The following is a 16391-nucleotide window of genomic DNA, read 5'->3' on the forward strand; positions in this document are numbered from 1 at the left end:
CTTGATTTGCTTTGACGTCATGTTTCCCTCATGAATATTAAAGATAAAGTGTAACTGGCTGTAATTGAAGTTTAGTACACCGAGTAGTTTTGTGTCATCCGATATTATTTTTTGTGATATGTACATAAATATTACCCATTTGTCTAAATGTGTTTTGATATGTCTATTTTTGTATACACTGAAGCATTCATATGTAGTGTACAGTATAATAGCACATTGTAGTGTTATGATAGCTATTGGCTTGTTTTTTATCGTAGAAGACCTCATATTCATTTGCCACACCAAACTGCAAATAAATATGATTTTCTATCCTTCATTTTGTTCTTAGTGAGTGGTTATTTTCTGATAAATGCGTGAAGCATTAAAATAAATCCTGTGTTCTCTTATCACATTAAGTGTTTTAATCCTGGGAGCATGTCCATATCATGTTTTACAACAAAAATGATCAGTCAAAAACACATGTTCATTGTGGACAACTGAACTAAAGCTAATTTACTTTTCCTGAGGTGGCTCCGAAAGTAAAACACAACTTCTTCTCAAGGATTAATTCAGGAAAAACAGTCCTGAGAAACAGTATTATTTCTCTTTATTTTATTTTTTCATCTGTAACGTTTTTTTCAGGCTATTGAAACTTAATTCTTAACATAGCCTGAAATTAAAAAACAGATAATTACTAAACTTTGTATATAGAGGGTAGAATCAGATTCTTACACTATTACACACTATAAATATCATACATTGTGCAAAATGGAACAACTACAAACAACATTTAAGTTATTTTTTGTCTCTTAATAAGATAGAAAGCTGTCTTCTGTTATTCTAATTCATAAGTCCCCTTTCTATTTAGCTGCTGCGTTCTATGTATAATTAAAATGCCTAATATATTTTATCTTTTGCACCTTATCTGTTACTATTTGGTGTCGTTTTGCTTTTGTTTTGTTTTCCTTCATGAATCTAACCCTTATGTTTTTTGTTTTTTTTGCATTTTTATAGGCTACTGCACTTCATTTTTTCATCTGCATTATTATACTTATCCTTTTTGAGAGTTTGGATTTGAAAATAATAATAATAAAGTGTCTGAAAGAAACAGTGAATTTAGTTTTTATGTTATTTTTTCTGTCAATCTCACTCCACTCCGCATCTCTCCACGACTTAATATCATCCAGTTCCATAAATATTGATTTCTGGTCCTTTCAAAACATTCAAATAAGATAAAAAAACAGAATTTCTGGTGAATAACCTCATTATCATTACTAAATATTACATACACAAGTGTCGATATGCCAAATCCCCACCTTCATGGCTTGCACAAGAAATATCCTTGTTACAAAAATGTTTGAAACAAATTAATAATCCCCATGCAGATAAATTGTACACATTTATAGCAAATCTTAACCTGCCCTAACCCCTTGTATTTGTTTTGTATGGACTTACTTATATATATTTTTTCTTTGAATTGCCCCTTTATCAACAATCTGTCATATGTTTATTTTCATATGTGATAAGCGATGCACTACCACAATATTTTTTTTTGTTTGAATTATCCTAAGAGGTGTGAATTTAATTTATTTGTATGTAAAATAATTGTTTTATCTTTGAGTATGTCATTGTTCATGTTATGTGACATGTTTAAATAAATAATATAAATTAAATTAAATAAATCTCGCTCCACTCCGCTCCGGAAGATGGCGCTGGTGAAACCTGCAGGACAAAACAAGAAGAACAGGAAGTAGCGTTTCCGGTGGCAGTGACGTCATCTTGACGGCTCGTGGGCACTTGGGCAGCAGCAGCAGCAGCAGCAGCACGAGTGGAAAAGAAAAACAGTGTCAGTGTGGAAAAGAACAGAGACAAAAGATGGTGGGAAAGATTAAACATGTCCGCCAGAAGCTGCACCAGGAGGCGGTGAAGCTGGAGCGCGACAGGCCGGGCAGCAGCACCCTCACCCCGGGCTTCGGCTCGTCTCCTGTCCCGGTGTCTGTCCCACTCCCACTCCCACGGCTGGTGGACAACAAACCGGGGGACAACAAACAGGTGTGTTGCGACAAACTGTTTACATTTTATTCTGACTCCCTGTGAACTTCATTTCATCTTGTAAACACACGCATGCAGCACCCATTAGAGGAGGACGGGCTAAGTTGAGCCAGCCCTTGTTTGTCTAGGAAGGAAACCATAACAAAATATTGAGCATGTGGCCAAATATTTAGGAAGAAGGCATCATTTCATTTCATGGAGTCTGCGAAGGTAGGAACCACATTGGTATAAAGTGGTTTGACATTTATGTAAAAAAAACAAAAACAAAACATTTTTTCATTCTCGAAACTGTCGAAAGTTTCATGATAATTGTGTTTAGACCAAAAGAGATAATTCTACATTTGTTTTATAACGTTACATGAGTTGTGCTATCTATGAACTACATTATGAGGTAGTAAACCTAGCATGAAACTGCCCTGTGGGGAGTAGTAAAGTATGAATAAATATGGTAGCTGTGGGATAAATGGAGCCACTTGCCCTATACACTTCTGAATATATTTTGTCTGTATTATGTCCTAATTATTAATAGGTTTAATGCACAGCCCCACTACTTCCTGAACTTAAGCCAGTTCCTTTATTTCCTGTCTTACATTATTGGACAAATTGATTAATCCAGGTGTGTCTGACCGTTGTTGTGAGGTCAGACACACCTGGATTAATCAATTTGTCCAATAATGTAAGACAGGGAATAAAGGAGCTGGCTAAAGTTCAGGAAGTAGTGGAGCTGTGCATAGAGCCAATTCAATGTTCCGGATGTTTATGATAACAGTAGCCTAAGTATGTTCCTGAAAACAGTAAAAAGTTGTTTATGATGAGGCCAAGCTTTACTTCCAAAGAGAAAAATGAGGGATTCATTCTTCCCCAGATGCGACGATATCGCAAAACTCCCCAAACCTCAGTGAGTTGGTCTCAGCAGGAAGTCCCAGCAGATACTGTATGTTAGTTAGCAACAAAACTACAATTGTCTTGATGTAGTGATCCTGAATATAAATAGTGGCTCATCTCACCTCTCTCTCCCCTATCGGACAAGTTTCTTAAATTAGCCTATACTTTTACTAATAGGGTATTTAGTGCATTTTATTTTCTTAAATGCATTGTTTTTAATTATTTCTCAACCCGCCACAGGTCCTGACAGAGAGCTCCTTCCCCACTGGGATCTTCGCTGGCACTAAAATCACTCCAGAGGCTCTGGTGCAAACTCTCAAGTGTGAGGAAAGTCCAGCAGAAGTGCCCATACCTGTCCAGAAAGGTAGGTTTAACTTAGGAGATGTTGTGGTTAATTAATCCTGATGGAAAGATTCAGTGGCATCATGCAAAAGATTAGGCACCCCTGGTCAAAATTTAAGTTATGTGAGAGCTCAAGGCTGCTGCTTTGTTTCCCTTTTTTCACTCTAAAATTGTAGAAAACAAAAAATAATTCACCGATATTGCTTAAAATATCACAAAGGAGTGTTTCATGTTTAACTTTTTGACCAGACTTTTGCATGCTGCTCTATAAAAAAGGTCCGGTAGCATCACAGTTATTGATACAAGACAAGACTAGTGCACAAACTATGGAATATGTACAGATTTTATGGGAAGTCATCGGCCATAATTGAGTGCATGTAATTTATTTTCTTATATTTACAAGTAATTTGGCAGACCATCGTTTTCCTAATTTGAAAATGAATTGAGTAAGTGGCAGGACAAAAAGTTCTCTTCATCCTGCTCCTTTCCGTGCATGGAGGAATGTGTGAATTATAATCTACGGTATCATCATTTTGTCAATAATGTATGGATTGAAAGTGTCCATGCATGAAACAAATAAAAATGTAATTTTATTTAATTTTATTTAATCAAACCTAAAACATCGGTAATTGGTGACTCTGTTGTGTTAAAGTCTTCAGTGGAGGTATCAGTTTCCAATTGATATCCAATATCTGTAATAATTGTCATTGGCAATGGAAAAATCCGGAGGGTTTGGGCATTTTAGGGTTATTTTCTGACAATACATGTATAAATTGGTTCATGTTGGATGATTTTACTCATCAGTATAATTCTCTTTGCTTGAGTTCAGGGTTGAAATGATTGACAGTTATAGGACGCGTGTTATTGTCAGTGAAAGCCAGTTGATGCAATGCTGCTCTTTGGCCACTAGATGGTGCACAAGACTGGCAGTTCTCCTCCTCCTGCAGCTCCACAGCAGACTAGAGGTTTTATTCATTCATTTATTTATTTATTTATTACTAATGAACGCTGCTGGATCGTCTCCATCCAGCTGTAGAGGCAGTAACATCTGGGACTCGATCAAACAGGCGCTAATCAGAGGGATGGGTGAAGGTGTGTGTGTGTGTGTGTGTGATGGATGCTTATTAACACACTGAGCTGAGAACCATGAGACCTCACCAGACGACGGCCCGCTGCTATTTATAGAGCAGTCGTCGTATAAATTTAGCTCATGCATGAAATCAAGGTTTAGCTGCATCAGTGTTTCCTCTGTGCCGCCGCCGGCTCAGTGGAAGGGTATTTTCTTATTGTGACATCTTAAATCCTCATTAATCTGTGAGTGCTCTCCGTCGGTGTCCTTATGGAATCATACCAGTGTTTTTCAGTTCATTAAAATGAACAAAACTCCCTTTTTTTATTATTATTTTTATTCCCTTTCAAATATAGAAGTCATATTGATTCTTGAAACCTGTGTGAATGTGGTAAATCCACTGCATGAATAAGTGATTCATTTCATTAATGGTTAATTTGCCTCTGAGCTTTAATCATTTAAACATTTATTTTAGTCCACAAAGTGTAAGAAAATGTTGAAACGGGGCCGAGGGAGGATCAACGTATCGACTCTTTATTGCGTGACGCAGTTACAGCTGAGTTTACAGTGGAACAAACAGAGCAGACACAATGTTCACTGTGATGGAGGAAAACCAGAGTTTTCCAAGTCTGTGAGTTGGTTTTCCTGCTGCAGGGAAACAAACCGACACTTTAAATGAAAATATCATATTATTATAACATTATATGACAGTGTTATATCATTTATATTATATATATATCCACCTTTGCATCCTCTATCTTTAAAAAGGGACAGTTCAACATTTAGTCAGATCCTCCTCTCACCATAATCCCTATAGTAACACTGCAAAAACTCAAAATCTTTCCAAGAATATTTGTCTTATTTCTTGTCAAAATGTCTCATTTCTAGTCACAACTAATCCCTTTCCACTTAAAATAAGACTCATCACCTAAAAATGAACTTGTTTTTAGATCATTTTCACTTGTTTCAAACTATTTTTCACTTGAAATAAGTAGAAAAATCTGCCAGTGAAAGCAGGTTGTTTTGTGCTTGTAATAAGAAAGAAAAACTTGCTCCACTATCAGATTTTTCTACTTATTTCAAGTGAAAATCTGCTTGAAATAAGTAAAAAGTGTCTAAAAACAAGCTACTTTTTAATGTGATGAGTCTTATTTTAAGTAGAATGAGATTTGTTTTGACTAGATAAGACAAGTATTCATGGTAAGATTTTGAGTTTTTGCAGTGCATAGTAGGTTCATTACCTTTAATTATCAGTGCATGTTGTTTTGAGTTATCTTGGATTTTTATCTTACTCAGTGCCATATTTCTTATATCTTATATAGTCAGTGCACATGCTCTTCATATTGTTATTTATACTGATGCGGCGTGTTCGACGTCATTACATGTTTCTATGTTTTATCTGTTATACTTTTATGTGATCTTATGAGCTGCAACCCAAATTGCCCCTTGGGATATGAAATAAACTGAACCTGAACTCATCAAATACACAATCCAACAACTCCACAACGCTCTGGTGGACAAGTTGTGACCTGCACATTCACCACGCTATGAGATAATAACACAACGTTACCACACAGAGTTGTTTTAGAGGTAAATGCGGCCGGAACTACATTCCAGACACGGCTGCTGGGCGGAGGGATTTCAAAAGCACAAAGTATTTCTGAGTATTTGCTTCATGTGTCGTAATGTTACATAATCATACGTTATTATTTCATAGCGTGGTGAATGTGCAGGTCACAACTTGTCCACCAGAGCGTTGTGGAGTTGTTGGATTGTGTTCACTGTATTTCTGTCTACACTGCAAAAACTCAAAATCTTTCCAAGAATATTTGTCGTATTTCTTGTCAAAATGTCTCATTTCTAGTCAAAACTAATCTCTTTCCACTTTAAATAAGACTCATCACCTAAAAATTAACTTGTTTTTAGATCATTTCACTTGTTTCAAGCTAATTTTCACTTGAAATAAGTAGAAAAATCTGCCAGTTAAGAAAAAACTTGCCCCACTATCAGATTTTTCTTCTTATTTCAAGTAAAAATATGCTTGAAAAGAGTAAAAAGTGTCTAAAACAAGCTATAATGAGATTTGTTTTGACTAGAAATGACATTTTATACTAGCTCTATGTGACAAATACAGTACCTTTACCTTTACCTTATTTTGACTAGAAATAAGACAAATATTCTTGGTAAGGAGCGTTGTGGAGTTGTTGGATTGTGTATTATTTGATGAGTTTGATGACGTTCACCTCCATTGTGTTCACTGAGCAGCTCACGTCTCTGCCCTGCCGATCTCAAAACAACATGCACCGATAATTAAAGGTGACGAACCTACTGCTATGACTATAGGAGGAGAATTTGCCAAAATGCATCCTCCATCCCAGTAGGAGGAGGGGGGGGCAGGATGTGGCTGTTATCTTCCAGCCAACCGTAATCACAGCTATCCATTTCACCGAGCAGCAGGAAGGCGATGCCCCCAGTGGGAGCAGAGTGGTGGTAAAAGACCCTCTGCCACCTAGACTCATGAGAGATTACGTTTCTCCACCTCTGCCCGCATCTGTAGTCAGCAGCAGATGTCTATCTCTGCTTGTTCTCTGACTGCAAACAGCAGCAGCAGCAGAAACACTCGTGTCGCTCAGATAAACGGGCTGCCAGGGGATCTCTGGAGATAACGGCGCCTGTCTGAACAGCAGACCCCCGTTCACACTCCACATAGCTGCACACGGCGCGCGATCGACGGTGCGACCGCCGTGAAATCCACTACAGTTGAAACTAAATCTCACAGAACTGAGATGAAAACAAAACGCTTTAATATACAGGCCGCTAGTTACGTGATAATGTCAAGAAATAGTCTAGAAATAACGGTCAATTTCATAGTAAATGTCATGTTTTTCATAAAGGTAAAAGTTTAAAGATGCTTTTCATGCTTTGAATCTTTTGGGAAAGGCCAGAGTTTGACCAACTGACCGATATTTCTACACAATCAGTCGTTATTTCTTGGCGATATTTCTAAAAACAAGGACGGACCGGGACAAACTTTGCATTCAAAGTGCTTCATGTCAAGTCATTTAAACATTACAAAGGGCACAGTATAAAGTATTTTAAAATAATAAGCAATAATGAAAATGCAGGGAAACGTGTTCAGGTCTCCACTGCTGCTCATCACAGTCTCCGTCGCTAAAGAAACCTCCTCAAAGTACAAAGACGAGACTGAAAACCGACTAAAAATACAATGAAGAGACTGAAAACTGAATAAAAATACACAAAGACCAGACTGAAAACCGACTAAAAACATAAAGACCAGACTGAAAACCGACTAAAAACATAAAGACCAGACTGAAAACCGACCAAACAGAAATTTCATAGTAATGTCGAGAAATATAGCCAAGAAATAACGATTCGTTGTGTAGAAATAACCCAGAAATATCGGTCAAATGGTCAAAGACTTAGTGGAGAAACATTCAAAGCATGAAAAGCATGTGTAATCTTTTACCTTTATGGAAAACATGACATTACTATGAAATTGACCGTTATTTCTAGGCTATTTCTTGACATTATGACGCAATTAATTGTTATTTCTTGACGTTATCACATTGTTATCGGCCTGTAAATTAAAGGGTTACCAACAAAACTCCCTGCTGCTGTTTTTTTTCCGGCCTGGAAGTTGGACTGGGTGGCTCAGGGGACTGATGGGGACGGAGAGCGCATCACATCACGGCTCTGCTTATTGAAATGACATGTGTGGCCAGTCGGTTGCCACTGAACTCTGAACTCTGCAGAGCCGGAGCTGCTGGAAATCAATGGACAGAAACGAGTCCAGGCACAACATCGCTGACTGAACGTCAGCTCCAAAGCATGCAACCACAAATAAAAAAATAAAAAAACAGCCTTTCTTTAATGGTTATTATGATTTATAGCGATGTGAGCTGTCATCTAACTGTGTGTGTGTGTGTGTTGTTTTCAAAGGTCCAGAAGAGAAGAGACTCAAGTCAAAGAAAGAGAAGATGAAGGAGCGGAGGGAGCGGTGGCTCAACAGTAAGTTCAAACACCCAGAGTACACATACAAGACTTTACAGACTGAATACAGCTCTTTAAATGCTGCGTTCAAGTCAACTCGGGTTTTTCCAACCTCCTACTTGGAAAAGGTGCATTTAAACGCCAGTCTACGCTGACTTTTGTGTGTCTGACGTCACACAACAATCTGCAGCCGCGCAGAACCACACCGTCAATGGTAAAACATCGATTAAAATGCATTTTTAAAGGCCAAAATACATTAAAAAACAAATGAAATATACAATATTTACTTGTTGTGCAACACAGAATAAATTCATGTTGTTATGTCCGACGCCGCCGCTCCTTCTTTCTACGACCCCTGGCTGCGTGCGTCCGCGCTCTGAACAGTCGTCAAGCTCCTGTTTCATTCTAATTTTCTTCTAATTCCTGAAAACTGTGATGATCCGTGGAGCCGGCCTCAGGTTTCCACGGCACCGAGCCGCCCCGGCCATTAGCACCTAATTATACGCCTGCAGAGGAGACGTGTTGTGTTACCCAGGCATTGATTGGCTGAGCAGAAAGGCTTCGGTTACCGGCCTGATTGCGACGACGGGAGATAATGGCGGCGGCGGCGATGATGATGATGATGATGATGATGATGATGATGATGATGAAGGCGGCGGTGGAGTTATAATTACATACAGACATAAAGGTGGAGCTTTCTTCCTTTTTTTGACTTTGTGATGTCACAACGACGCTCCAAGCCCCGCCCACCTGATGTCTGCTAATTATTTGGTGTTTAGCCAATCAGAACAGAGACTCAGAGCCTTCTCTTTCCTGATGCTTTTTTGGTTTTTAAAACTACAAACACTGCTAATATAATAAAGGATCAAGACTTTCATTCCTTTTTATTCTTTGCAAATTATTATTATTTTATCTTTATTTTTAATCCTCGTTACGTTTTCTGACAGTGAAGGGAAACTAGCTCCACTATCAGATTTTTCTACTTATTTCAAGTAAAAAATATGCTAAAGTGTCTAAAAACAAGGCAAGGCAAGGCAAGGCAATTTTATTTGTATAGCCCATTTTTACAAACAGTTTGTCTCAAAGGGCTTTACATGGCATCGTAACAACATCCTCTGTCCTTAGACCCTCACATCCACTGAGGAAAAACTCCATGGAAACCCTTTTAACAGGGAAAAATCGGAGAAACCTCAGGGTGAGCAACAGAGGAGGGATCCCTCACCCAGGACGGACAGACGGGACATAGATGTTGTTACAGACAAGAAAACAGTTTACAGTTTGTCACAGAATGTGCGAAATATGGAAATGTTAGCAGGAGTTGATGAAGGTAGTCATCAACAAAACAACAAAACAAGCTCATTTTTAAATGTGATAAGTGTTATTTTAAGTATAATGAGATTTGTTTTGACTAGAAATGACATTTTGACTAGAAATAAGACAAATATTCTTGGTAAGATTTTGAGTTTTTTCCGTGTAGACAGAAAGATGGTATTTATAAACTTATGTATAATATGAATAAATCGAGTGAGATAGTAAATTCTTTCTATTTATGAAGTTGAATCATTGAAATTGAAGCAAAAAGGCTTGAAATCTCCTATAAATCTACATAGATACATGAGAGAAACACTGACACCAGGCAGAATAAATACTAACAGCCTTGACCCGATCCGCCCAGATACCAGGTTGTGACCTCGTCTTGTTCATCACGTGTTGAAAAGATTTTGTTGTGGTGCAGCATAATGTGTATATATATGTGTGTGTGTGTGTGTGTTAATATAAAAAATGCTCTGCAGCACAGATGTCAGTTGAGTTTTGAAGCGGCTCATGTTGACGGTTGGATGCTGAGTGGATGTGCTGCAGGCGTCGGCTCAGCCCGGCGTCCACAGAGCTGCAGTGAATCATACACACACATAAACCGTTTTTACATTTTTAGTTTCTCTGCTCTTTAGTTTCTTTTTGAATTAATTAATAATAAATGAAAACGTTGGTTTCATCCTCCAGTAACTCCTCCCCCTCTTCCTCTCCTCTCCGTCTCCTCTCAGAGATCAGCTCCATCAAACAGGCCCAGGAGCAGAAGGCGGCCGAGGCCCGTCGCCAGGCAACGCCCGTGGTCGGGGACCTCCGGCCGCTGGCGGACGCCCTGCCGGAGCTCTGTCAGCTCATCGGCCCGCCCGCCGCCACAGCGCTCGCTACTCGCCGCAAGAGCCGGAAAAGCAAAGCGTAAGTGAAAACTAGCCTCACTATCAGATTTTTCCTCTTATTTCAAGTAAAAAATATACTTAAAAGGAGTAAAAAGTGTCTAAAAACAAGCTAGAATGAGATTTCAGACATTTTGACTAGAAATAAGACAAAGATTTTGAGTTTTTGCCGTGTAGACAGAAATACGGTATATTATAACTTATGTATAATATGAATAAATCGAGTGACATAGTAAATTCTTTCTATTTATGAAGTTGAATCATTGAAATTTAAGCAAAAAGGCTTGAAATCTCCTATAAATCTACTTAGATAGATAGATAGATAGATAGATAGATAGATAGATAGATAGATAGATAGATAGTGTTGAGCTCTATTTGTAAAAATGAGAGCAGCTGACACCAGGCAGAATAAATACGAACGGCCTTGCCCCGATCTAAGAGTCGTCCTCAAGGATTCACACGTTTCTCTTTGTCCTCGTTGAGCTGGACGTGAAAATTCAGCAGCAGACATGAAGTTATAAAGTTTAAGGTCAGGTTTAAATAAGGACATGGGAATGCAGAGGCGAAGAGAAAAGAATAAATCCCCTGGTTTTAAGAAACACAAGGTGCACTGAGAAAACACCAAGTGAAAAGAGGTGAAAGAGTGGTGCAGCAGAGGAACAGGTTTCAGCCTGCGACCAAGGACACAAGCTGAAACAAGTCGGTCGGATAAAGCTAATCTGTTTACGAACTGAACTGAACTGAAGCCCAGTGTGTGTGTGTGTGTGTGTGTTATCCTCATCTTATCTGATGTTGTGTTGTTTTCATTACCACTTTGCAATGAATCTTGGGATATGTTGAGTCTCTTGGAGCCTTTATTGACACTTTAAGGAGCCTTCCTTTTTTTAATTTTTATTGTGCAATACCATTGACAAACATTAAGCAAACATAGAGACATGACACAGCAAAAAAGTAAATTGATTGAGATAAATTGTGATAAGGAGCAAGACAAGAAAAGAGGAGAAAAAGGTTTAAAAGTTGCACTGGCGCACTGGTTGCATCAAACTAAAAACCTCCATAATATAAAAAGTTGCATATAATATAATATAATATAATATAATATAAAGTTAGACGTCAATGTGTATTCTGGTGTTAAAACAGGTCCAGGTTATATATTAATATTCTGAAAATATCACAGCCTCTTTAACCCTCCTGTTTTCCTCCTGGGTCAAGGAAGGAAAGATGGGAGGAAAGAAGGAAGGAAAGATGGGAGGAAAGAAGGAAGGGAAAAAGGAAGGAAAGATAGATGGAGGGAGGGAACCGATTGGGTCAATTGGGCCAAAAAGGAAGGAAGAAGTAAGGACGGATGGACAGAAGGAAGGAAGGATGGAAGGGAGGGAGGGAAAAAGGAAGGAAAGAAAGATGGAGGGAGGGAACAAATCAGGTCAATTGGATCAAAAGAGGAAGGAAAGAAGGAAGGGAAGAAGGAAAGAAGGAAAGATAGAGGAAGGGAACAGATGAAGGACAACAATAGGGTTAAAAAAAACAGTCGTTGGGAACTTTTGCAACTTTGTGATGTCACAAAGTTACAGTAGCTTGACTCACTGTCAAACATTGCATTGTTTTTTTCTCTCGTGTGTTTATATTTTCATTTTATCGCTCAGAACAGAGGCTCAGAGCATCCTCTCCTCTGATTGGCTCTGAGTTTTTGTGGCTAGAGCCCAAGGGGAAAACACCTGAGAGAGGAGTATAAACCAATTTAAACTAAACTGAGATGGTTTTGCGTCTTCCTGTGGATCGACGGTTCAAAATAAAAGACAGTGACAGTGTGAAATGTTGGACCTTCACCATCCAGAGAGTAAAATCTAAAAAAAACTTGTTTCTCTCTTCTCTTTGGAGCTGAACCTGTCGTTTCTACTGTTGTGTATTGTGGGGTGGGCGCCGTTACCGTGAGATGAAGAATGTCCGCCTGTCTCATGACCATTTCCCGGTCCATCACCCTGTCCTCCCTCCCTCCCTCCCCCTCTCCTCCCTCCTCCACAGACCGATGAAGAGGCCTGAACCCACAGATTTCAGCCAGATGAAACAGTCACAGAAACGCAGACTCCTGTAAGCAGACGGTTTTTATTTTCTTCTTCTTCTTTTACTCTTCAACTATTCCTTTGTCAAGTCATTTTAACATTTAAACATTAATATGTGTTGCAGATATCTGTAATTCAGTTTTGCCTCGTCAAAAAGAATATTTCCGATATCCGCAACTCCATTCTTCCTATAGGACAAATGACCTCACTTGCAGATATCTGCTATGTGAATTACAGATATCTGTAACTGAATTACAACTATTCCTAATTCCAGTTTGAGATATCTACAATTTGTAGTCATAGTCATAATTCCAGTCCAAGATATCTTTAATTCCCCTCAATTAAAGATATCTACATGTCCCTTTTCAGATATCTTAAATTAAGTTTTGACTAGTCAAAATGAAGTTGTAGATATCTCAAACTGGAATTAGGAATAGTCGTAATTCAGTTACAGATATCCATAATTCACATAGCAGATATCTGCAACTGAATTATAGATATCTGTAATGACAAACCCCATACACATGAATGGTACAAGTGACGTCATTTGTCCTAGGAAGAACGTAGTTGTGGATCTGAAATGTTCTTTTTGACGAAGCAAAACTGAATTACAGATATCTTGAATGAAAAATCCAACTCTTCAAAATGTAATTACGATATCTAGAATGTTAATTCCGGATAGTCAAAGTTAGCTTTTAAATGTTAAATCTGCTCGCCATATGAAGCTGCACATCTCTCACAGTCATTTGTTATTGTTGTTGTTATTATTGCAGAGAAACAGAGAGCAGAAGCTTCAACGACGCGGTGAAGACGCTCTCTGGCAGAGTCAACCCTCTGGCCGACATCGGCGAGCAGCTGAGGAAGAGGATGAAGCAGGAGGAAGAGCAGGGAACCGGCTAACGGCGGCGACCGCCCGGCGCTGCTGCTTCCACAGACTTTATTTTTTAAAAAGAAGATCCCAGTTTACTCCGGACTGTGTCAGGGAAACCCGACCTCGGAGGAGGAACCTGACACCTGGTCCTGCAGGACGCTGAAGACGGAGACCGGTCCTGATGCAGAAGATGCAGAGACGAGCGGCATAAAGTAGCATTTGTACTGTACATGACGACTTTAACAGAGATCCTTTCTAGGTTGTGTTGTCATCATCATCTCCTCTGCAGTAATAAATCACAATTCAGTCAAAACTCACATTTTACTGTTTAATTATATTCAAAGAGTGGATTCAGAAATATTCATTTTTCCACATTTTATGTTTCAGCATCATGCTAAAATCAAAAAAATATATACATACAGCTCTGGAAAAAACAAGAGAGCACTTTCACAAATGTTTCTTAAAAGCATCTCTACATGTATGGCAGTCATTCTTTTCTTTTCTTTTTTAAACACCAACACAAACACAACTCATTCTAGACACTGATGAGGTTATAGGAAGATTATAAATAAAAATCACTGCTGGGATTAAACATTGACATTATCCAACAAAAACTCATTTATAAACTCTTCCTGAGTTCAAATATTCTTGCTGTGTTGTTTAGGAATAAATATGAACATGTTTTCTTTGCATTATTATTATTCAAGGTCTGAAAAGACTTGATATTTTTTGTTATTTAGACTAGTTTAGTCATTTTCAGCCAATAAAAGCTCTAAATGACAATTTTTTTTTTTCAATTTTGGGAGAAATGTTGTCGGTAGTTGATAGAATAAAACAAAACAAAAAAATTAAATTTTACTCAAACACATACCTACTGTATAAATAGTAAAACCAGAGAAACTGATCACTTTGGGAGTGGTTTCCAGAGCTGTATATTATATTTAATTTGCCTTGCGATGCTCCCATATAAATAAACAGAGAGATTTATTTTTATTTTTAGCATAAATCCACTAAACAGGAAGTGAAAAAGTACATGTGTGTTTGTAGTTGCTGCAAATGAAACCGTTTAAACAGATCACCCTGGTTTCTGTGAGCTCTATTTTCAGCGTTTTCTCGTTTTCGCCCGTATCCAGAATGAGATCGGTGACTCATCATCATCGGCAATAACCATAGCAACTCCACTCATCCATCCATCCATGGGCATGAACGTGTTGTCAGGACACGGCCGAGCCACAAAGCTGAATGAAAATATTGTCAAACTGTCACCACTAAGCACATCAACACGTTGCGTTGGAGCTCTGTGTGTCTGCATATGCTGCAGCTCATGGACCGATGTGGATGCCAAGGATTTCCAATGCCATCACAGTCTCCTAATAGAGGTTTTTCTTTCTATATTATTATATTAATAAACGTACAGAAACTCCTTCTGTCATCTAAATAAAACCTTTGTCTATAATAATTTTAACTTTTACCATTACAAGACAGTAGGCCTACATCATCAACATACGTTTTTCAACATGTGTTTCATTTTACCCTGAGAAAATTAAACATTTAACCTGGTATTTATCTTTTTTGGCTTTTATTGTGAAGGTTTACGTATATCCATGCTGCAGGAAAGCCCGTCAAAATAAAAGTATATATGCTTTATTTGGAAAAATGTGCTCAATATGAACAATAAACTGCTATTTTTAAAAGTGCATGCGCATTATTATATAATAGAGTACACAATAGTTTCTGTTAACAGTAAGTGTCAGTAATATGTGAATTGATTCTGTATTGGAAACTGTAGGATTAACATTCCACCACTGGCAGAAGATAATTGAAGGGTTAATGAGGTCGAGGTTCAGTTTTCCGTTGTGATCGTCCTCCCAAAACCCCGCTCTGCCGCTATGATTAGCTCGGAGGTAAGAAAAACCTAATCAATAGACTGTTCAGAGCTGCTGAGGCCCATTAGGACTCATCAATAATGGATCGTATGGGAGAGCACAGTGTCAAATTAAAAGTAATCAGAGCTCCCTGTCATTTTACCTCCATCTATGGACCTGTTTTTTTTTTTTTTATACTTTTCCAATATGTTAATATCGTTGTTCTACTTCCTGCGCTGCAAAATGTAACATTCTGCTCCAAATAAAATATATTGGTCCATTTACACATCTGGAAAAGTCACACACACATTAATAATGCCTAAATTAATGCTGTAATGATGAGTTTTTCCAGTCTTTTCCTGTCGGATGAGTTTTTCCAGCCACTGCCGAACCACAGTTTACTGCTGGAGAACCGCAGGGAAGCAGAGGAGCACTTCCAGGACACTGGGCCTCGCCTCAATTACAGTAAACAGACTTCTTATGATGATTACACATATAATTATCACTACAGGATGCAAAGATACTTTTATTTACCACCAGACAACGTCCCAGGTCAAAGGGTAGAACTCTTATTGCTTTTTCCTTGATTAATGTTCCCACAAGGTCGTTTAATTTAAAAACATTGAAAATTCCTAACAAACCGTACGTGCTTCAGTTTTACAGCTTTCACCAAAATATTGCTCCAGTACTTGAGAAACCTTTTTAAATCCAGTGCAAATTCACTTCATCACTGTGGGTTTTTTTTTACTTATTAAATCTTCTCCCACATTTTTTGCTCAATTGACACCAAATTTGCTGCGACTGCATCTTCAGACTGTCCTCCATAAAAATACCACCCGGCTTTTAGATATTTCAAAAATTGAGCCTACAGTGCATTCTTGTTAAATACATTTTCAATCTTCCTAAAAAGAATTGACTAAAATTTTGCAGTCATGGTTTGGCAAATATCAGAATTTTATCTCAAAAACTGAATTTCTGAAAAGATTTTGAATGGGAACAATTGGAGTCAATTTAAGAGTGGCATTTTTAAACATCAGATTTTCACTTATGAAGCGAAAC

General features: G+C 38.2%; 1 protein-coding gene across 1 annotated transcript; it reads left to right on the plus strand.

Moving 5' to 3' along the window:
- The first annotated feature begins 1740 nt into the window (after positions 1-1740).
- On the plus strand, positions 1741-13784 carry slx9 (SLX9 ribosome biogenesis factor). The gene is made up of 6 exons (XM_085803076.1): positions 1741-2031; positions 3157-3280; positions 8288-8356; positions 10381-10558; positions 12559-12624; positions 13370-13784. Exons 1-6 carry the CDS (start codon positions 1855-1857, stop codon positions 13494-13496), a joined length of 741 nt encoding a protein of 246 aa, XP_085659202.1. The 5' UTR covers positions 1741-1854; the 3' UTR covers positions 13497-13784.
- The last annotated feature ends 2607 nt before the right edge of the window (positions 13785-16391 follow it).

This window comes from Trachurus japonicus, chromosome 2, assembly GCF_045865225.1.
Source record: "Trachurus japonicus isolate A0001 chromosome 2, Traja_1.0".
Taxonomy (NCBI): domain Eukaryota; kingdom Metazoa; phylum Chordata; class Actinopteri; order Carangiformes; family Carangidae; genus Trachurus; species Trachurus japonicus.